At 45.8% G+C, this 22,073-nt stretch overlaps 2 protein-coding genes across 2 annotated transcripts in view; both read right to left on the bottom strand.

The window, feature by feature from the left end:
- LOC131216058 (dynein beta chain, ciliary) overlaps positions 1-6,481 on the bottom strand; it is a 28,652-nt gene extending 22,171 nt beyond the window's left edge. The window contains exons 1-10 of the mRNA XM_058210457.1: positions 6,369-6,481; positions 6,150-6,280; positions 5,622-6,077; positions 5,389-5,541; positions 3,864-4,037; positions 3,760-3,797; positions 3,183-3,698; positions 2,846-3,111; positions 749-2,771; positions 416-688 (exon numbers count right to left, since the gene is read on the bottom strand). Coding sequence (XP_058066440.1) covers positions 416-688; positions 749-2,771; positions 2,846-3,111; positions 3,183-3,698; positions 3,760-3,797; positions 3,864-4,037; positions 5,389-5,541; positions 5,622-6,077; positions 6,150-6,280; positions 6,369-6,481 — 4,143 coding nt within the window. The remainder of the gene's footprint in view (positions 1-415; positions 689-748; positions 2,772-2,845; positions 3,112-3,182; positions 3,699-3,759; positions 3,798-3,863; positions 4,038-5,388; positions 5,542-5,621; positions 6,078-6,149; positions 6,281-6,368) is intronic.
- Positions 6,482-13,189: 6,708 nt separating this feature from the next.
- Positions 13,190-22,073, bottom strand: part of LOC131216059 (adenylate cyclase type 2) — a 26,112-nt gene continuing 17,228 nt past the window's right edge. The window contains exons 7-18 of the mRNA XM_058210458.1: positions 21,626-21,784; positions 21,358-21,490; positions 20,047-20,566; positions 18,326-18,561; positions 18,023-18,249; positions 17,745-17,946; positions 17,370-17,635; positions 17,133-17,295; positions 16,487-16,807; positions 15,178-15,192; positions 14,507-14,749; positions 13,190-13,902 (exon numbers count right to left, since the gene is read on the bottom strand). Of these exons, the coding sequence (XP_058066441.1) occupies positions 13,771-13,902; positions 14,507-14,749; positions 15,178-15,192; positions 16,487-16,807; positions 17,133-17,295; positions 17,370-17,635; positions 17,745-17,946; positions 18,023-18,249; positions 18,326-18,561; positions 20,047-20,566; positions 21,358-21,490; positions 21,626-21,784 (2,617 nt within the window). The 3' untranslated portion in view covers positions 13,190-13,770. The remainder of the gene's footprint in view (positions 13,903-14,506; positions 14,750-15,177; positions 15,193-16,486; positions 16,808-17,132; positions 17,296-17,369; positions 17,636-17,744; positions 17,947-18,022; positions 18,250-18,325; positions 18,562-20,046; positions 20,567-21,357; positions 21,491-21,625; positions 21,785-22,073) is intronic.

Here is a 22,073-nt window from a genome sequence, read left to right as displayed (position 1 = left end):
AGCTGCGGGACTACGTGTATAATATATTACCGTACGAGGATATCACACATAGCAGGATATAAGTAAAGTAGCAGACACGTGGCTGACGAACGGGAAAACGGGAACGTAATTCAATGAAAGTATCGGCAAATGATGAAATGAAATTAACGGAAGTGTATGTTGTTGTTGTGCGTGGTGAGAAGAGATTTCTGCGTTTCAATCAGGGGCCGTATGGAAGCGTCGAGCAGATCAAAGAACTAATTTTGATTCCATACTGGCCCTCCTGATTGAAACATTAACCTCTCGTCGTAGTTGGTGCAGTTCCAGATATTGAAATAATATGCAACAGACAAGGGTTATCACAAACAGAAATCGCGTATCGCGATGCTGAAGACCGAGCCGCGCTTGTGGCTTTGGTGAATGATATTTTAGTAACCTTTGTCGACGACATCAGCTGATTCCAGTGACGCTCCCGGATGGCCGGATTTTGCAGCTCACCGACCGCACGGAGCGAGGTCAGCATGTTCTTGACCGTCGACTCCAGGGTAATGTACGTATCCCACGGACGCATTTCTTTGTCCAGTAGCCGGATATCCTTGGCGAACTTTTTGCACTCGATGTCCATGTTTTCGACGTCCACCTTGCGCCAGGGCGTCGTCTTCCAGTCCTCGATGCTGGTGCGTACGATGAACACGTAATCCCAAAGTTGCTGCGAACAAGCAAGGAGCGGTCAGTAGTCTCGACAGTAATTCAAGTTCAGAACCGGTACCTTGAGCATTTTCATCTCTTTACGACACTGGCGAAGTAGCTTAAACTCTGGCACCGTCACCTCAAACAGGCTGCCGGACTCTTGGATGTCAGACATGTCCTTCTCCAGCCGGTTTACGTCGCCGTCTATGCGATCAAGCAGCACGTACGGTTCCGTGCAGTCGTACTTGAAGAACTCGTACGTGCGGAACACATCGCGGAACACGGTGATGTGGACGTCAAACATTGCGATCCGGTTACGGATGCCGACCACCTCGTTCGCCTGAAGCGGTGCTACCTGCTGCTTTACCGTCAGCGCAATTTTCTTCGTGTTGGCCCACTGCTCGGGCAGCTCCTGCAGGTACACGTTCACCTCCTCCGGAATGTCCATATCGTAGTACTTCAGCAGCTCGATCGTGTCCTTCATCGGCTCGAACATCTCGTCCGTCGTGGCGGTGCGCTCTTTAACGTGCAGCAAGTAGGCCATAATGTTTACCAGGCCTTCGTAATCGCCTTCCTTCACCACCTGCAGCAGACCCTCGTCGGCCTTGCGGATGAAATTCCCGAGATCCGTGAGGCTGTGCGTTACGTTGTTCACTAGATGCTCCTTGAACATGTTACCCCATTTGCGCACAATGTTCATCAGCGACTGGCGAAATGGCCGAACGTCCACCTGGAACCAGGAGTTGAAGATCTGAAACGGTTCAATCTTCTCGATCTCCTGGTACAACGATTCGTAGTGGTCGATCTGCTCCCGGAACGCCTCGATCGTCGGTGGACAGGGCTTCGGCGCGTCCGGATCCTTGTTGATGATCATCTCGATCTCGTCCGCCTCCAGCTGGCGGCCGTACTCGAGGAACGTTTCCATGCTGTACTCTCGGTCCTCGAGCCACAGGTACGAGTATCGCTCAAAGTCCCCGCAGAACTCGGCCGCCTCCTGTATGACCTTATCGACGCCTTGCAGAATCTCAACCTTCATCTCCTGGATGTCGTTGTTTTTGGTGATGATCTGCTCGTACGTTTTGCTGGCCGTCTTGAGCAGCCGCGGAATCAGCGAGGACATGTAGGTAATGTCATTGACCAGCCCGGCCAGCAGTGCGTTGAAGCCGTTCACATCGTTCGGATTCAGCGACGGTACAAACACCAACTGGGGTTCCAGTAGCTCCAGGCGTGACTCAAACAGCGGCGCCAGATTATTGCCGATGTCCATGTTCTCCGCCAGATAGCCGATGCTGATACCGATCATGAAGAGCAGGCTCTCGTACACGATGTTGTCGACAAACTTGACGTACTCCACCCAGTTGCCATCATCCTGCGTTTCTTCCATCACGAACAGCTTCATATTGCAGTCCAGCAGCTGGTGCACCTTGATGGCGGCTGCCTCCAGCTCGGCGTAGCGCTTCGTCTTGCGATCGTTGCGCTCCTCCAGACACAGAACCGTGTCCTTCTTGGAATCTTTTCGCTCAAACAGCGGCAGCTTGGCCCACGCGGACATCGTTGCCCGGATGTCCTGCAAGTTGTTCTGGATGCTCTGCATCCTCCTCTGGAGCTGCTCGACGGGATCGCGAATTTGTATCATATAGTCCTGGATGTCCTGCGAGTTCCACGTCAGCTCGTTCAGGGCACGCTCCAACAGGGCATCGATGTGCTCGATTTCCCCCTTGATCAGCTCCAGCTCCACTTTGGTGCAGTTTTTGCGAATCTTGTTGTACCAATCGACAGTCTTCTCCAGGTTGAGCGTGTACGAACGGTACACTTCGCTCTTGTCCGAAAACTCTAGCCCACGCGGGGGAATATTGTCTTTCTCCATCAGGCGCAGGTAATGGACCTCGCGTAGGATGGCAAAAAGCTGTGGGCTAAAGTTGAGCGTCAGCTCGGCCGAATTTTTCTTTCGCACAATCAGCGGCGTATCGAGGTGCACTTCAATCGTTTCCGGAACCTCCGTTGCCCAGCCTTCGAAAATGGAGCGCTCAAACTCACGCAGCTTGGCCATCAGCAGATCGAACCGTTTGATCAGCGCGGCACCCTCGTCCGATTGGACAACGCTGTCGGAAGAGAGCGGTTAGGTTGATAATTCGTCCTGATCAGAAATCATCATGGGTTTGGGTGTTACACTTACGGGTGTTGCAAGGTCTGAAATTGTTTGATGGGTGACGTTATTCGGTTGGTAAGCTGCAGAACCCACCGGAGGGCCGCCGTGACCGGTGGGGCACTGCGGTCGACGAAGATGAATCCCTCCTTGCGATAGTGCTCCATCTGTTGGGCATAGATGTTCTCACAGGTACTCAGCTCTTCGTCTATCATCATCAGAATTTGCTTGTATTTGTTAGTGAACTCTTCCTTAATTTTGGGCCGATCCAGGACAGTTCCCACGATGCTAATCAACTGTAACGATCGGAACAGAACGGCGCTCGTCAGGCCAGTCAGATCAAAGAATCTCTTGTCCTGTTCTGTACCTTGAAGACGCTCTCAAGATTATGACAGTCATCGAACGCCTGACAGAGTATCGCGGCAAGCTTTAGATCCAGCTCCAAAATGCGGTCCTGAAACTTTACGAAATCCTCTTTGAAAGTAGGATCGTCCGGATCGAGGACATCGTACGTTTTCGAGGCAAACAGCGAGAAGCACTGGTTAAACTCGACCGACACCCCGGTGATGCGGGCACTCAGGGCGCGCCCTTTAAGCCCTCCAATTTCCACCTTTTCCAGCTTAAGAAACTCAATCACGGTGTTAAAGAACCATTGGATGGTGAATAGTCTATCCAGGAAAGCATTGTACCGTTCGAACACGGCATTCGGGTGGAAAGTCCAGTTCACGACCGGCCGATCCTGGAAGAAGGGTGCAATATTGTCCTTGTACTCGTCGTACACGGTGCGAAAGTACTTCAGTATCTGTATCGAGAGTGATATTCTCTGCATTGCCTCATCGATATCGCTGTGAAAGATGGACGATGGGTCTAGAAACCGTTTTGCCTACAAAAATGGAATCCGAGGTAAGGATTATCGGGCTGCGTTATTCACCGTACTGTTTTACCTGTTGGATTATAAGGTTGCATATTTGTCTCAAAAGAACTAAAAGAGGGAAAGAAAACAAATCATTTTACAAAAGATTCCTTCGGTCGCCGGTTCGAAACATACCGATCAGTTTGGCCGAATGACAGTAGTAGAGAGAGTTCGACCAAATCAGGCAAACCACGTGGAGCAACGGTTTCAACAGAACCTTGCATTCGGAAAACTCCGTATCCTCCAGTTGTTGGAAGTGTCTCGTAAGGGGGTTCAGGTAAAGGGTTATGTCACGGGCTTCGGCCAGCGCTAAATTAACAAACAAAAATTAAACTTCGCCCTCGAGCCTTTGAACGGCGGCGCACTATGGGGAGTTTGTCTGGGATAGGCGGACCAAATCGGAAAGATCTACGTACTTTTTTAACGTTTTTTTTCTGTACATGTGTTTTGGTAAAATTCAACATTTTGTGTGTAATACACGCGTTCAAGTATAATAAATAACCTTTTTTCGTTATTTTAAAGTATTTAAGTTATTTAAGGTAAGGTAGGGCCCTGAGACATTCCTTTAGATATTCAATCAGGAGTTTCCTAAGATATTCAATCTGCGTTACACTTAAAAGTTTAAATGCATAATCGTAATTGCCAATATCGAATGTCTGATAGAAATCTATACTTCCTTACAGTCTTTAACTATTCCAGGAAAACTAAGTTTATGGCCGCTGGTCGCTGCTAAATCAATAAATAGCTATACCTATAAATTCTATCAATGAAGTAGAATTAATTTTAGGGTCACTGCTATGTACTACCCGAGTGAAAGTGTTTGAAATTGTTCTCTCTTTCTTCTTTCTGACAGCTATTGGCTATTAAGATATACCCAAACCTTTCTATCAATTCTTCATCTACATTAAGAACAATACTTGCATCTGAATATATTCATTCCGACCGTCCGACCGATTTATACAAACAATATATTTTTAAATATATTATTATTATTATTATACCGATTCTAGAGAAACCTACCTTCTGCAACAGGTAAATTCGTTTAGGAACTTTCGTAAACTTCCTTACTTTTATTTCGAGATCGGGAGACGTAATTCGTTAACGCGCTCGTTGGTCGTGAAAATGTTCTATGTCTACTAGACCTGCTGCAAGTATCGCGTCTGTTAAAATTCATATTTGACCTGCTCGAATAATACAGCCTTCGTAGCCTGCTCGACTATTTAAAAAATGACTGTCAGTGATGAGGTCGCTACATACGTATTACCTGTATAGGCTACAATCGGTTGTTCGAATATAAGATATAGATTTTACTTAGTTTATCTAAATAATAAAAAAAAGACATACAGTTCATAAAGGAAATATGTTTTGTAAGGCCATTTCAGGGACTGCATAGAGCCACCAGGCGCCTCCTTATTTCCGCTGCAGAACTGTGATAACGATTGCTTTAAAGGAGCTGTTAAAAGTTGTTTTTACAGAGCCATTTTTATCACTTTTTTTACTTTGACAGATGAATTCTCGGAATCTACACAACATGGAATGTTAAAAATCAAAAAGCTCATAGCTAACTTATTTATTTTGGGAAAATATAACTAAAATCCTCACTTTTCAAAGCTATTTATGATCGCCTTTTCCCCATAGTGCGGTACACCACGTCACTAACCTGTGACAACGTTTTTGAACAGTGTTTTGAAGCACGGATAGTACGCACTATCCGTGTACTCGAGAATCAGTGCCATACTGCGTATCCGCTCGTGGCGCAGCTGCTCGTAGATGTAGGTCAAGTTTTTGAGGCGATTGTTCCAAAAATTTATCTCTACCATAAAAATCAAGAAGAACGAAAGAGGGTGGTTAGGGGTACGGATCTCCGGGCCGGTCCGTGACGGTTGTGATTACCGACGGAGGGTACGGGATTTTGTCCACCATTAAAGGCGTTTGCGCTCGACTCGAGCATGACATCGTTCACCTGGGTGGCCCATTTGATGACGACACCTTCGATGGCGCTCTTGAGATAAAGATTGATCGAACACTCCGCGTTGACCACCAGCTCTTTGGCCGTCTGCACACATTTATCAACTCCCACGGGCATTGGTAGAACGGTCTGTCCACTAACTTGACCCTGGACTTGATAAACCGTGCTCTTAAGACTGTGAACCTGTTTCTGCACATCTTGCGCGACCATTTCCGGCCACCCAAGATGGTTATCAGAGTTCGAGAGCAGCGGCACAAATACCTCGTCCACCAGGCACGACAGTTGGTCGATGGTGCGCGTGGCCAGATCGCCCACCACCAGCACATCCTTGCAGCCGTCCCGCGGCACATCCATCGGGTTCTTCTTCACAAAGTAAACCCCTGGGGAAAAGGTTCGAAAGGTGTTTGTCAGGAAGAAGGTGCGAAGCTGCGATCCCCGGCACAGAGGGTTACCTTTATTTTTCAGCTGCTGTATGGGGAAGCTAACGAGTGGGATTAGTTGTGCAGATGGTGTTAGAATGATAATCATGACGACAGTCTGTGCATTGTCGAAGAATTCCTTCAGTACTGCCTTGTGCTCCTCACTAATGTGTTGTGCCATCGGAAAGGAAACAAAAGCCGGTATTAGTAGATCGTCTCGTAATGTCGCTGGGGTCGCCGTTTCTCACGTACAGTGTTACTAGACGGTGCCATTTTTCCGGCTTCAGCTTGAGCGTTTTCTGAACGAACGATCCGAGAAACTCGAACCGTGGGTCCGAGTTGCTGCTTCCACCGGCTCCCTCCATCGTGTGCGTTGGTGATTGCTGCTTTCACTCTAAATCACGCTAACGATTCTGTTTGGTGCGTGCCAAATAAAATAAAAGTGCCCATGTTAATACTTATCTTAAAGTTCTTTCCACATAAAATGATTGGAGGAAAAATCGATGACCAAGATTTTGTCTCCTTCATTTTAGCGTAAATCGTCACAACTGATCGAGGAATCCCTCCGACCGATTCCAATTTCATCGCACATTATACAGAAAGAACAGCGTAATTCACCGCAAGACACTGCGCGTTAATATTGTATCATTAGCGAGAGTGAACAAATGAAAGAAGGTTGTTTGATGTTGAGCCATGTCGCTACATTATTCATTCACCGCCGTGGTTCCACTGGTCTGGTTCGCCCACTTTCACTTTCGCTCTCACCTGAGGCCTAGTCACCGACCTTGTTTGGATATTTGCTTGATTAACTCATTTCGTAATCGCACTCATCGAGGGCTGCGCACGCCACGCAATACGAATCAAGACAATGAATTATGCTGCTTCCTCGGCCCCGCTCGTCGTCTCCCGGCATCAAACTTGCACCCCACGGCCCATACTTGTTGCTGGAAGAACTCCAGGGTTGCCTTCTCCAGTAGCGTGTCACGTCAAAGTTTCAGGGTTAATTGTCTGTCATGTACAGCGTTTTATTTCGTTTTCGTTTCCCCAATTTCCGTGCACGCGATAGGGCAAAAGTCGGTCTATTGATTGCGTGATATCCTTGCTGGGCTTAAAAATCGTAGCCGGGTCATCCGGGCGCGTGAAAGGATAAACGAAACCACCGTCGAAAAAAAAGGAAAAACCAACTAAAGGTGCAATCCGGACCCAAAAGGCCCCGCGGGTGCCGCACTCGGTCTAGAGAAGTATTTGCATTTATGATTCGAAACTACGCCATAAAGCGACTCGTTGCGCGAACTGTCGGCACGCCATGTTCGCTCGCTGTTTGGTAAGTCAAACAACTTCAACGTCGCTCTTCGGCACCAATCGATAATTCACCCGGTAAGTGTGTTTTTAGTTTAGTAGATACGGCGCAATAATCCGCTGGCAGGCTGATCGTACCGTAGCACCGTAAAGGAGTGTGAAATTATGTTTAACGCATCTTTGATTGGATGTAATTTGAATTCTGTTAATCCTCTGTGAACACTAAATATCACCCAACGGTGATTGAATGATGGCGTTCCGCGGCATTTAAACTGCTTTGTAACGGCTTCAAATCACACACCCAAACACTCTGGATTTTAATGTAACAGCTTTGTTGTGCTTTCATTTTCGCTTTCCGTATTCGAACTCGAAACGATTATCAATTTCACTAGATTCACTTATTTTTAGTGCAAAAACTCTTGATTCGCGAATATTGCATAACACTTTTCACCTACCAATGTTTTATATAATCAAATGTGGAATTAAAATTGGTTAAGTTATAGCAATTCACACACATTTAACACACTTCTAAGTGGATCTACAGCTAAGAGGTGAAAAACTATGCCTAAAACTTCCTGTTAACTAAACTTTATATTTTGAGCTTTTTCGGGCGTGGAAATTTGAATCTGTTCGAGTAGAAATCAGCCCGACGACTGATCGGATCTATGTCGAGAGCTTTGGACTAGATACAAAATCGGGTTTTTTATTGCGCCAAATCACCCTAAACATTCCCGCACCGGCTCTGACCGGACTAACGTTCGAGGTATCAACGCTTTAATAATGCTGCGTGACGGAAAATATCGTTGCTTTTCCGTGGCTGTCACCAGAACGGTAGCAGCAGCTGGTTCGTGAAGCTCGTGACTTTATAAATAAAATCGTATCTAAGATACTGATATTGTTTTGTTGATATTGAGCTAACCATTATCTAGGCATAGGCAGATACATAGCCGGAGGAGTGAAAAAGTCAACCGAAACGAATCCGGTTGGGTTGTGGTGCAGGGCCCAGGGTGGGACCACGTGCGACAGCGAGCCCACCACCGAAGCTTGCGTTTGTTGGGTCGATCGTGTCCTGAAGGTGCCTTGTCAGTTTAAACTCATGACATCTTTGGCTGAGCTTCCCCTAGGCTGAGGTGCTCCGCCGACAGAAATATTATTTTGTTTGAAGGTGTGTGGTGGGAAAATGAAATATGACTTGAAGCCCAATTCTGGCGTCGGTACATTTCCATTGTTTTGAATGAAAGTGCTTCCATAGGTCCTGGTCCCTGCTTGATGTAATACAATTCTTTTCAGCGCCTTTCGGGAACTTAATCTCTTAATCGATATGATTTCCTTTGGGAAAACGCTGCAAAGTGCAAAGTATTCTTGACAGATGTTTTGCCTACAAACGAGTGGAACACATTTATGTCATCAAAATGTTTCGTACATAAGACGAAAACACAAACCAAATGATCCTCAAATACATAAAACAGGGTTATTGTTAGTTTCTTGAGAATTCGGTTTATTCAAATTTTCACTTATGTAAATTCGAAATCTTGTAATTAAAAATAATTGTTTGCGTGTTACGTAGACGATATTTGATCACCATTGAATCTTTAAGTATCATATTGTTGCAGCAATATTCTTTTCGTTTTGCTCTCATTGTGCATTCAATGAGTAGTACTAAAATAATTAATTGAAAGTTAGTTGACATAATATGCTCGGCAGTTTCGTTGTCTTTCGTTTTTTTCAATTTGGAATCCAATTGCCAGCCTCAATTGAGGCTATCATTGGAGCTTGCCAAGCGGAACTATGCAGTTGTGATTTGCTTCCCGTGTTGGTGGTGTGTTGTGAGTGAAGGCTGGACTCTTACTGCTGGTGACAGACATTCTGTTATGTTCGTAAACGATGTGCCATGCTAACCTATCGTCGAGTGCATATTACATGCACGGTTGGTCATAAAAACCGGTAGGCATACGGGCCGCAGAATCAATTATCTATGTTCTAATGACGTAGTCGGTGGCTCCAGATGTTTCGTCCGTCTCCGGAGTCGGCAAACAAACTAGACCACCAGAATGGCTCAGATTCACATTTTTTCTACCCTGAGCACTGTCCATGTTTGAATGATCGTATGTTGAATGCCAGGCTCGCCCATTGTTTGCGACCGAAAGCGCAAATAGCGCTCACTGGCTCTGCTGGGAACGGTAACCCTTAAATTGAGTTTTCGCATTTCGGTGTGCTACGTAGCATAGCGGGAGGAAAACACATTTACTACCCAACCGTAGTGACGCTTTTAGGCTTCAATTGCGTTTCATTTCATTTCGCTCGAAAAGCATCAGCTCAAATGTCTAAGGATGGAAGCCACAGACAGTGATTTCCTTACGATTCTTCCCTTTTTGTTTTACGGGAGTGAAGTCGTTGGCCGTCTTATAAAATAAATTTTGTTTATCAAAGTTTCGTATTATTTTATTAGATAAGGTATTTAATATCAAAATACAATTCTATTGCTTACTATCTGTATAGTATTAAATTGTTATTAAATCAGGTGTGAAATTTGATTACGTTATATTGGTAAGAAACAATACATGATCATCACGAACCCTGTTCAATGAACTTTGAGATAGATTTCTTAGAAAAACTAATCCCACGTTTGAAGGGCTACGCAAGGTTATTATTGGCAACATTGTTTCATCAACAAAACCCACGGTGCTGTGAGGGGCCAAACTTTCTCCTGATATCGTTATTTGAGCATCAGTTTGGACAACCCGCTTCCATCGAACGCATGTGTTGTGAAGTGGCGGGAAAATTGAAAAGCAAAACTTTTCACATCCTCCGGGTGGGCGGCGAGTAGTTTCCGAAAAGTTGTTAAAACGCAAGTGCGGTCTATCAACGGATACTACATTCCGGTGGCTTCGCTGTTCGGTCGCTTGTCATTCGGTAAGGGTGACGATGCCCTGCCAATGCCCCGCCGAAGGCAGTCGAATTCCGTAATGTCCCTGAGATGAGTAGATTAAGGGATTACTCTTGTCGATTGGCCAGCAAAATACGGTGGCAGTGCACCTTTTTCGTCCGCTTCATTCACACACGAACCAAGGGGAGGCAACAAAAAGGCGTCGGATAGACAAAACATTTTACGGAATTTACGCTTACGATAAAAGGTAGGATTCAAAAGGTCTGGTTGAAGATCATAGACCTAATCTTCCTTTCATGTTGGGTTTATTTCGTAGAATTAAACCGTCCACCTGAAATGAGTGGTCCTTGGCCCTTTTACCGAAATGCTTATTTTAAAGGAATGGTTAAGCATTTAAAACGAAACGATACATTTGGTTCTCGATACATTTGGGGTCGTGAATTTGTGCATTTTACATCCTTATTGTCATCGTCAAAGCGTCAAACCTTAAATATCGTCAAAAATGTTATCTTTTTTTCACTAGACAGCGTTTGCTCAACTATAGATAAAAAATAGGGAAAGATAAAAGAATATATAGAGAAGAAAAATAGAAGAATGTATAAAAATAACATAATAAACTTCGATGTTTTGACTTATTGTTTAAATGATAAATTTAGGCCCAAAAAGTTTGATAAATTGTGTTTGATTCCCAAGCATTAGCCTTAAGATTTTCTCTAATCGTCGCTGCGTAGTTTGTGTCAACAATAAACAATAATTATCACCTTTATTAGAGTTATATTGGACTGTGAATAGAGTAAGAAACATAAATAGAGAAACAAACAACAAATGGCGATGGAGGCGCCTGGTGGTTTGTGGTTCCACATCATTCAGTTTAGGCTACTAGCGTCGGAGAAAGGGCGCCTGCATTCGGACTGTATGACGAAAACAAAAGAAATGATGATAAAGTATTTTTTATATTTAAACATGAGTACGTTTATCGCTTCTATCGATGTTAGTGAAGTTTTATCAGCACAAAGATTAGCGATAAAGTTATTTAATGTGTATTATTTGCCTCTTTAAACCTAATAATATTTCTAAAGGCAGATATTCTTAAATTCGTATTATAATATGATGTAAAGAAGCAACTAATTTCCATCAGCATGATGCTTGGTACTTTTGAGCTTCATATTCACATGCCTGTTGATAGCTCCATCACTGCACAACAGAAACTTTTTTGTGCTTCTTACTGATTATTTTCCTCATTATTCTTACATTATGAAAACTTTAACAAGCAAATTATTTTAATACCATGGATACATCGTTTAGTACAGTATCACGAAATGGAATGCATCCAGTAAGAGCGATCAAAAGGTGTACACTTAATTGCATTAATTATGATGTTCATAAACGCCCGTTTTTATGGCATCTCCGGTGTCGTAAAAAAGCTTTCAACTCATTGCCAGTCAAATTTAGCCATGGATAATGAAAACTTTTTGGATGACTTAAATAATTTTTATTGAAAACTTTATTGCACAGTGGGCTTTCGGGTGCAAATCGCCTGAAACCGGTGGTTTGAATTATGTTACGTGATAAATACGATAGTCATAAATTATGTATAACGTTCCCAAGTAAACGTTAAAGAAGAATGGAGTTATGGCGATAATGTAGACATACCGTACCAAAATGATACTTCATACACGCATGCAACAAAATAATTTAGGCTTGTGGTTTTCTTATGTTTAACGGCTGGTAATTTGTTACCGGAATTACAACCTTCGACACCCACCATTTGTTATGTACAATTAATTTTTGTATGCACGCACGCAGTGGAAACTATTGATTTTTATTCTATTTCAGGATGAGTGGTTCGATAAGGGCCGTGTCAACGTGTTCAATTGAAGCTTTCTTCTACAATTCTCCATGTTCTATTGTGAATGGAAAATGTACAACGAAGCGTATATAATGGAACAAAATTGAATACTTGGTAATTGGTAAATATTTAAAGTACTCCAATAAAAGAAAAGTTTCGAGACAGCTGAGCGGAACAGGTTCCTTCAGGGATCGCTAAAAAATTCCAACGTGCGATTATTTGTTAGGAATGCTATTAAGTTGGAGCAAGTATTCTGCACATTGATATTATTCGTGTTCCGTTACAATATTTTGTAACGGCGCACGAATAATATCAATGTAAGAATCTCAAGTGCGTAGAAGTGTCGAATACCAAATATTCAAGGTCTGCAAAGGACATAATGGAATATTTTCGTGAATTTGGTTCGTTGGATAAAATGATTTCTGGCACGATGGGTCTTTCGTTAAAAAGGAGAATAAACCGGATGTGACCCTTAGCGGAAACGAAATTTACCGTCTTGGTAGTTGCAGTAAATGAGAAAGCAAAATAAATTATTGTATTTCGGACAGTATTTTCAATCAATGCAAACGGAAGTGACCCAAAAATACTCTCTTATAGTCATACGGTTTTATTAAGCAGAAGACAACAAACGGACCATTATTCGTTATTAGTAGGTATTTTCGGAACAAACAATTTTTCTTTATTACTTCTAGTAACAATTATGGTACGTTCAATACTCGCGCAAGTACAATGTTTTGGCAACACCATCGGCAGCGTATTAACCTTTGCTATTCCCATCGGCGTGCCGTTAATTATTGTTTATTTTGCGCGTAATTAATAGACACCAAAAGCCCACTGGAAACACTAAATCTTAAGATAGAGTGAAATTTATTGTGTGTTTTCATGCGATTGGACCGCACGGCTTAAGAACGGCGGAACTTCAGGCTAAAGTTCGATGAAGAGACTTTTTCGTTTACGACGGTTACTTACGTTTCATCCCTTACGCATAAAAGCTTTCTTTCACAAGCCAATAAATAACCATTGAAATCAATTAGTCGGTAGGGTGAAAATATATATTAATTAACTAGCGGTTTTACTATCGAATTCACTCACGTTCTTTATTATATCTTGGACACATCAATGAATGAAAGCAAGTAGTGATGGGACGACCCGTAAACTTTGCGAACGCTGGCGGAGTTTTATGGCAACGGTGCAAGTATTCCATGCTCGAAGGGTTTTGACTGCGATCGAAGATGCTTAATGGTGTTTCTTTACGCCTATAAAATACTTCTGGTAGTTAGCAGTGCAATTGTACTTATTTCACTGTAATATTCACCCCGGACGAATGGTTCGTTATTTGGGGGTTACGGCTCTGAATTACTAGTTAGATATGCTCACACTGAATGCATTGATTTGCTTAGCCTGTGACGGATAGACATCCGCTACTCTATTCAACACCAATCCATACGCAAATTAGCTGCTGCTGCGATGCTATCTACTAGACTGCGCGCACTAATGAAGACGCTGATGATAGAGATTTTCGCCTCGTCCGGAACCTTTCGTCTACAACCATGCTCAATACAAACTATGTTTGTCTTTGGTGTATGTGTTTGCTCAAATAGTGCAGTGTGATATCGCGCTTAAATACGCTCGTCGAACGGCGTTTTGACGAAGTACGTCGTTAGGATTCCTTTACCCTTGACGTGGATCGGTCCTCGGCAGTCACACGAATATCCGGCGGCCATCAGGACTTTGGCCGTATTTTCTGTCACCTGTCGTCACCAGGGGAAAGTTGTGGGAAGGAAAAATATAAGAAAAAGGTCCCGTTATCATGTTGCATTTGTGAACACTCTGTGGACCAAACGTCCATTTTGCAGACGAAAATTTGGGAGGAACGGAGACCGGAGAACACTTTTGTTTATTCATGGCGCCTGTAAGTCAATTTAAGACCTTCGTATTCAATCAAAAATGTTGAATCTCATTGGAAGTTTGGGAAAATATCGAACGTTAATATCGGTTTGTTCTGAGAGATATCGTGCAAAAATGTGCAAGAAGCTCCCAACAAGAACCTTTGCACGAAAACAACGTTATATCAGCGCAAACAGAATGTAAACAATTTACTCTAGTTAGTTATTAAAATTGCATAAATGAAGCAAAAATACCGCTCATGTCGGTGGTGTTGTTGTTGCGTCCATGTTTAGCTGTTGTCAAAGTTGCAACAAAGCCAGAAGCCCCACAATGGACGAGAAGTTTGCGATGCCAGCGCTGTCAACAGCTTCCGTCGGACACGATGATGTGACACGATACGAGGACACCCGACCAGACACACCGGGAAAACAAAAGCCAAGTTCAGCATAGAAAGTTATGCCTGCTCACCTGCACCCGGCCCATCACGCCGCACGAGTCCATGCGCGACGCCACGTTGACCGTGTTGCTCCAGATGTCGTACTGTGGCTTTTGGGCTCCGATGACGCCCGCTATCACCGGACCGTGGTTGAGACCGATCCGGAGTCGAAATCGTTGGAATGATTCACGATTTATTTGATCCAACGCCGTCATCAGCGCGATGGCAAAGTCCACCAGCACGACCACGTTGTGCTCCTCGGTGCGCTTCTCGTCCTAACGAGCAGGACGAGGACCGGACGCGGACGATGTTGTTAGAGTGTGTCCATAAAAATGGAATACAAAATGTAAAGCGATGAAAGTCAAAAGGACACTCAGGCCGTGATACAATGTGTGTATGAGAGAGAGAGAGAGAGCGATGGGCATAAACATAAGTCACGTTCGAAAATTAGCACTTTGCGTGGGAAGCGCAACAAGGATGTTGGCGGGATGTTGGAAAAATTAATGACATAACAGCAGCAACACAGCTGCCCGCCGGATGTTGCCACGATGCGGTGCGAGGTATCGGGGAACCCGTCGGGAATTGATAAGCCGATTGGTGAGCAACTGCAACGTGATATCCCAACCCGATACCCGATCCCGATTTGCGCATTGCACAACATCCGGCGGTAATAGGCGGTGACCCCTATGGGTGTGATACGTACCAGCTCGTTATTTTTCTACCGGGTTAAGCATGAAACGAGAGGAGAAAACGGGAAAACGAGGAAAAATCAGGTTAGTGCAAGACAAACAGGAGACTTCCTCGCGCAGGGCTGGTGTTGATTAAATGCGTAACAGAAAGTGTGTGTAGCAATTAATTAAAAAGTGAACGATAACATTCCGTTACACAGTAATGATGAACACTTGGGAAGTCAAAACATTCGACTAGTGGGTTCAGCTGCTGGTGGAAGTGGCCCGTAGTCCAATTCGACAGTCACATTTAACATTGTTGTCGTTGGAAGGAAATACCAAAAGGTTAGAAAAGCAGTAGCTGGTTAACGGTTGACATGGTCGAACTTGTTGTGGTAATTACGAGTATCTGAACGGCGGAGAGCAAACATGTTACAAAAGTTCCTCGGAAATCTTGTACTACTGTGGCCAACAAGCAACGGGAACAGGTAGTCTTGGATGATCGTGGAGAAACAATTCTTGGTTCAACCTTTTTCGTCGATACGATCCGAAACCAAGAACCTGTTGAAGGCTATTCCTAAATAGAATTTTTTGGACCGTTTCGAATATTGGAACTCATATAGACATACAGGGTGCGTATTCACGACAGGGGTTATTTAAATGTTGGAAAGCTCTGCCTTTTTTTCATTCGATTTTTATAAAGCAGCCAGATTCTGAAATCAAAATGCCGTTTTAGCCTTAAATAAATTTACGGTAAAACAGCGTTCTGAAATTGTAGTGCCCTTCATTGAAAATAATCGTTCAACTGTTAAAACTGTGAAAACTGTGCGTACTTCTTAATGCCGAATTTGTTCTTACGTTCTTACTTCTTTCTGAGAGGCTATTTGAAGATTAAGGTTTATGCCAGCCAACCGAAGACCATTGAAGAACTGAACGCTAACATCATAACGGAAATTGCTTGCTGCAAAATATGTGCTTAATGGAGGCGGTCTTTTGACCGATATTGTATTCTGAGTGAATTGTTAGTAAACGCCATTCTATACCCTAAATAAATCTTGTTCATTTGCCAAAATCAACTTGAAAACGGTATAGTTTCCTAACATTTAAATATCCCTTGTCGTTTGGAGCAGGGATTGGTTTAAAGGTTATGACAAAGATTTGGAAAGAACTTTGGAGATACAATCGAATTCCCGATACTGCTTGACCACAGTAGCACTTATGAATCCCGTTAGCCCCTGGGCCACCTACTGACGAGCTAATAAATCCACCGGTCCACTCGCTGTAAGGTTAACTGAGTTGTGGAAGTGATTTATGTTCCATTAAATAAAAAAACGTCTCCCTTACCGTGGCCCCTTCCTCCTTGCCGGGGCGCAGCCCGGACGCAATCATGTAGGTGCTTCCGATGGTTTTTATCTTCTCGATGCCGCTGAACTTCGGCTTGAGCAGCAGCTTGTCAAAGTCGCAGATAATCTCGTTCAGCAGCCGCAGGCACTCCAGCCCCTGCTTGTTCACGTCCGTCTCGTCGTAGAACTCCTTGTAGTTCGGTATCGAGGCGAACATGACCGCCACCGACGAGTAGCTCTCGTGGTACAGCTCCTGGACCGCCCGTTCCTTCTTCAGAAAGTGCTGGGCAACGTGTGCGGGCAATATATTTTCCAATAAAATCTACCCGACGACCACCCGACCCACGGGCCATCAGAACCATCAGAACGAAGAGGGCGAAAAAAAGGGGCGAATGAAACACGTTACAAAACCAAACAAACATGGATCGGGCGCTGGATTCCGAGAGCCCACAGCTGGAGAGCCCAGAGCTACGAGTTTTTTTGCGGGCAAAAGGGGTAAAGGGAGGCCGCCACACTATCCTGACGGTGGCGCGATTAATTTTTCACTTTTTACGATGGGAACTCCCCACTCAACTCGCGCTGCTCTCAGCTCACCGGGCTATGATATGAATAATGAAAACAGGAAGCAGCGGTGCTGTTAGTGTTACCTTATTGATACCCCGCATCGTTTCCACCTCCTCCTGTTCCACCTTCAGCTTGGCCTTCCACAGGAAGTCGGTCCGGGAGGCGTACTCGCCCTGGCGATCGAGCGTGTGCAGCACGGTGGCGATGAGGAGCAGGAACAGCAGACCCTGAAATCCCAGCGGCCAGCTGCCGGGGGCAGGAAGAAACGAGCTGAGAGTCAGCCGGTGGCCGGTGCTCCAACGGCCGCCAGGCCCACTTACGCGTCTATCAGAATGCTGTAGGTCTCGAAGAGCGAACTCGTCCACAGGATCGCACACTGGACGGTGATGAACAGCGCCATCAGTAGGCCCTTCACGAGGAAGCCCGACTTCAGAAAAGCGGACACGGCGGCCAGGCTGACGGCGCACATGTAGAGGTAGACGGGGGCCACCGGTGCGAACTGGTCGTCGTACGTGATCTCCTCGGTGGTGCTGCTGGCGTTGCTCACAAAGTGTATATCGGCTATAACTAAATCGTCAAAGTTTATCTGCGCACGGACCGGGCACGTGCCGGGGGCCCCAAGAAGAGAAGTTGGAAATAAAGTACGCGGCCGTTAGGAACCCGTGACCTGGAAGGGGTGGCGCCCCAGTACCTACCACACTGAAGATGGCACAGGCCGCAATGAGAGTGGTGGAGATGAGAAATATTGCTAACCGAAGCCCGCGGCTGGCGGCGATGACCTGGCCGGGTCCGGAGCTGCCCGGTGGCGACATGTTCGACATCTGGTAGTTGCTTAGGTATAAAAACAGTCCTAACGCTACGGCCGTGGCGCTGAGCGACCCGACCACGACTACATTGCTGTGAAATGCAGAAATGTCTTCGGTCAGTAGCGGGGCCAGACCAGCCGGAAGTCGCAGGAAGTCGTTTGGCGTACCTTTTAAATACTATAATTTGTATCAGTCCTATGAAGGTGAACAGTACGAAGGAACATATGAGATCGTATCGAAACGTCGGTTCGGGCTGGGCCCGGAACAGCGTCTCCCGGGCGGTGTTCCGGTACCACATCGTGACGGGCTGCAGCTCCTTCGGGGGCCCCCAGCACTTGCACTCCCCGCAGTACCCGTCCTCCGGCAGCAGGTTGGACTCGATCATCGCGATGCTCTGTACGCAAAAATAGAACCAGAGTGTTGTCGCCGGTGAGCGAGTGTTCAAGGGTCGCCGAGGGCAGGATACGCACCGCCAGGCCAATGTTTTTCGCCATCTTCGAGTCGGTGATGTTGGCAAACGGTTTGTCCGCGCCCCAGCACTCCACGTACTTGGTCATCTTGGACGAGGGCCGGGCGCGCACGAGCGGCCCGCCCGGCGTCGCCACCATCGGCGACCGGAGGCAGTCGATGTTGGAAATTGACATTTTGCGCATGTCCCCGAAAATAGAACCGGACGACTTTCGGCGCTCCGCGAACGCAATCAGCCCTACGGAAGCGGTACGGTAAATAAACAACGAGTGTGGGGCGGATTAGAATAGCACATCGGGCTACATCGGGCGTTAATAAATTGGGACAACCCTGTGAGTATGTCAACACGTGGCGTTGGCGGCAATTATAGTCAAGGACGAAGCTCTGGGTTAGGCAGCTGTTTGGGTCGACCGGATGAAGAGACTGTGCAACATGGGCTGAATAGTATTGAGCCTACCCCATAGATAGATCTTATTGCATTCAATGCTTTTTTCAGTTAGTACTAACCTTCAAAAGAAAGGTGCTAAATTTTCGTGATACTCATAAGTTTGTGGAGTTATTTCTGGTTTTAATTTTACACTGCTTCTTGATGGGAAAAAAATACCTTTCAAGCCAAGGAAAACTGTTATAAGGACTCCGGTCCATCAGAAGCAACAATGAAACGTTGGTAAACATAAAAAAACCCCAGACAACATTAAAAAAATCAACAAAATAATTTTAAATGATCGGAAACTGAATTTGCGTGAGTTGATATTGTATAGATATCAAAAGAACATGTGGACTTCATATTGCATAAACATTTGACTATGAGAAAGGTTTGTTCAAAGTGGGAGCCATGTTCACTCTCTGTTCACCATAAACAAGAGCTTGGTGATGATATTGAGCAGTGCTTGACCATGTTCAAACGTAGTAAATCGAAATTTTTGTGTCGATTTGTGGCAATGGATTAAACATGGCTCCATCACTTCACTGCGGAATCAAAATGATCGTCAACTGAGTGGAAAGCACAACAATCGACTGAAACGAGCCTATGGCTTCGGTATTTTGGGATATGCGTGGTGTAATATTTATCGACTATCTTGTGAAGGGAAATCCCATCAACAGTGACTATTATATAGCGTTATTGGAGCATTTGAGTTCTAAAATTGTAAAGAAACGACCGCATATGGAAAACAAAAGAAGTTTGTTTCATTAAGAAAACGATTCGTGTCACAAGTCAATCAAATCGATGGAGCGAAACTTCACAAATTGAATTTCGAATTGCTTCCACATGCACCGTATTCGCCAGATTTGACTTTCGACGATTACTGGTCATTCCCAGACCTCGAAAAAATTCTCACCGGTAAGAAATTTAGCCCGAATAAAAGGTTATCATGGAAATATGATGACTATTTTGAGGCAAAAGATAAAAGATGGTGGAACGTAGCCAATTTCGAACAAAAAAACGAATTTCAGTTCTTAGGCTCAAGACTTTTCAGCCCATGTGTTAATGCTGTGTTGTGCTGCGTCTTCTGGAATGCTTGACGGTCTCCTCCTGGAAGACGCTCTAAAGTCTGACATCCTCGTGAACCGGGGAAGCGGAACTTTACTTTTTCTGCCTTCGAAGATACCAATCAGCCGAGCCGGTAGACCGGATTCTTAAGACGATAAACACTAAGTTTTCTAAATAATACATCTGTTGAGGCATGTCTCCGATCGAGTAGTGGCGTGCCAGTGACGTTACCTTGCACGGAGAGTTTGCGACTTCCGACACGCTCCGGAAGGTGTCCGTTGGTGGTAATTGGTTCGACCGGAAGCGTCAGACAGGATTTCTTCCGCGACTCGCCTTCGCCCTCGTCACCGGACTCCGCCGGGTGGTGCTCGCTGTTGTCCACCGTTTCCTCGTTGATGGTCGGTGGATTGATCTGCACGGTTTGCTTGGCGCTGGGCGATGGCGGTGGCAGCAGACCGGAACCGGAATGATTGGCCGGCGATGGCGGTGGCGGTGGTAACAGGTGTTCCTGCTCCTCGGGAATGGTGACGGGCGAGATGGACGCGTGCGAGCGCCGCAAGTCGTCGGGAGTTTTAGGTGTCCGGGGTGACTTGGGTGTTTTCGGTGGCTCCGCCAGCACCGGAAGCAGGTGCTCCTGCTCGGGCTCGTTGATCTGAACGGGCACCGCCGAGGGCGAGGGCGTTCCCAGGGCCGACGTCGGGGTGTGGGAGTCTGTGGTGGCCGCTTTACCCGAATCCGTTGCCACTTTTTGCTGTTAATCCGTTTAGGGAAAAGGTTTGAGAAAAGGATCAGTGAATCTCATGAGGCCGCGTTGCTGGAGTACATTTCATAACATGGGCCAACTATATTACGCAGAACCGATAACTAAATGGGGTTTGCTAATTAAATTCCAAAGAATCTCCTTCAATTAATGTTAGGGCTTTAGGTTGGTTGCTTCGGCTCAGCATGTTGGCGGGAAACGTTGTATCTTACGTCGTAATTAGTTTTCGAAGTTGAAGACCAATTAGATTTTCATTCAGCGCCTTGTGCCCGCGAGCTCCAGACACGGCCCTGGCCATTGAATTGCTTCGAAACATTGAATTTAATTGCCCCACAAACACGATTGATCGAGTGGTAGCCGAGTTCCGAGGCGGAAGAAGGCAATAGGAAAGTTTCCAACCCTACAAACGATTGCTTACTAATTAACTTTTCCAACGTGGAACTCTTGCGCAGGATTCCGCGTTTCCGACTTTAATTAGTCAATTGCCAGGTGTGAAAGGATACAACGGTGGTAATTGAAAACTAGCTCTATTTCGACCAATCGTCCTGTCAGTGGGTAGGGTAGGCCTTTACAGCGGTGGCCGTATCTATGCTGGCACTCGAATTGTTCTTTGATCTAACGCAACAATGCGGAGTAACTGTTTATTGCACTTTTCAAGCACACGCAACGTTTCGGTAGTAAGCGGCCCGAAAGTAATCTGCTCAAGTAAACGAAGCCCTGGCAGGTGGCGGGCCTTCCGCGAAAATGCTGGGCCGGAAAATCGGGGCAAAGGTAGCTCCTACCTTGGGTGGCACGATGAGGTACGTTTCAATTTTGTGATCCGCCAAGTAGGACTCCCGGGTGGCTCCGGCGCCCGGTTCCACCTCGAACTTGTCACCGAGATAGTCCAGCGTCGCTTTCGTGATGTGCACCCGGCTGGAGCCCGAGCCCGAGCACCGAGTGTGTTGGGTAAATGGAAGGAAAACAACGTTAATAATGAGTTAGGAGTGAATGCTGTCCCTTCCCCACAGCCGACGAAGATCCTGACGGGTATGTGGGCAGTGTGCTTACCCGGCGACGCCGCCACTCTCCATATGGTTGGCCAGGGTCACATCGTCGCTCCACACGTCGAACTGCCACTTGCGCAACCCCAGCACGCCACACAAGACGTTGCCGGTGTGGATCCCGATTCGCATATCCACGTTGAACCCGGTCGCTTCCCGGACGAATCTACGGACGACGGATACGAAGGCGATGAAGGTGAGATGGCGCGGGTGCTGGGATTGATGGCTTAGGCGCTCGTCATAATTCAATTTGCCCGGGTTATTACCGGAGCTCCGGCAGCGCTCCGGGCGAGAAATATGAAACTGGGCGCCGTAAAATCGATTTTTGGGGACGCTCTTCAAGTTGGCTAAACATTGCTCGGTGGGGGAAGATTACGCGCGATGTCACATGCAAATCAAGTCTTGTCACCCACGAGCGACACACGATTAATAACGCTTAGCAAGCGCCGTCTCCC

The sequence above is a fragment of the Anopheles bellator genome, chromosome 1 (assembly GCF_943735745.2).
Source record: "Anopheles bellator chromosome 1, idAnoBellAS_SP24_06.2, whole genome shotgun sequence".
NCBI classification, from domain to species: domain Eukaryota; kingdom Metazoa; phylum Arthropoda; class Insecta; order Diptera; family Culicidae; genus Anopheles; species Anopheles bellator.
This window is presented reverse-complemented; position numbering and strand designations above follow the sequence as displayed.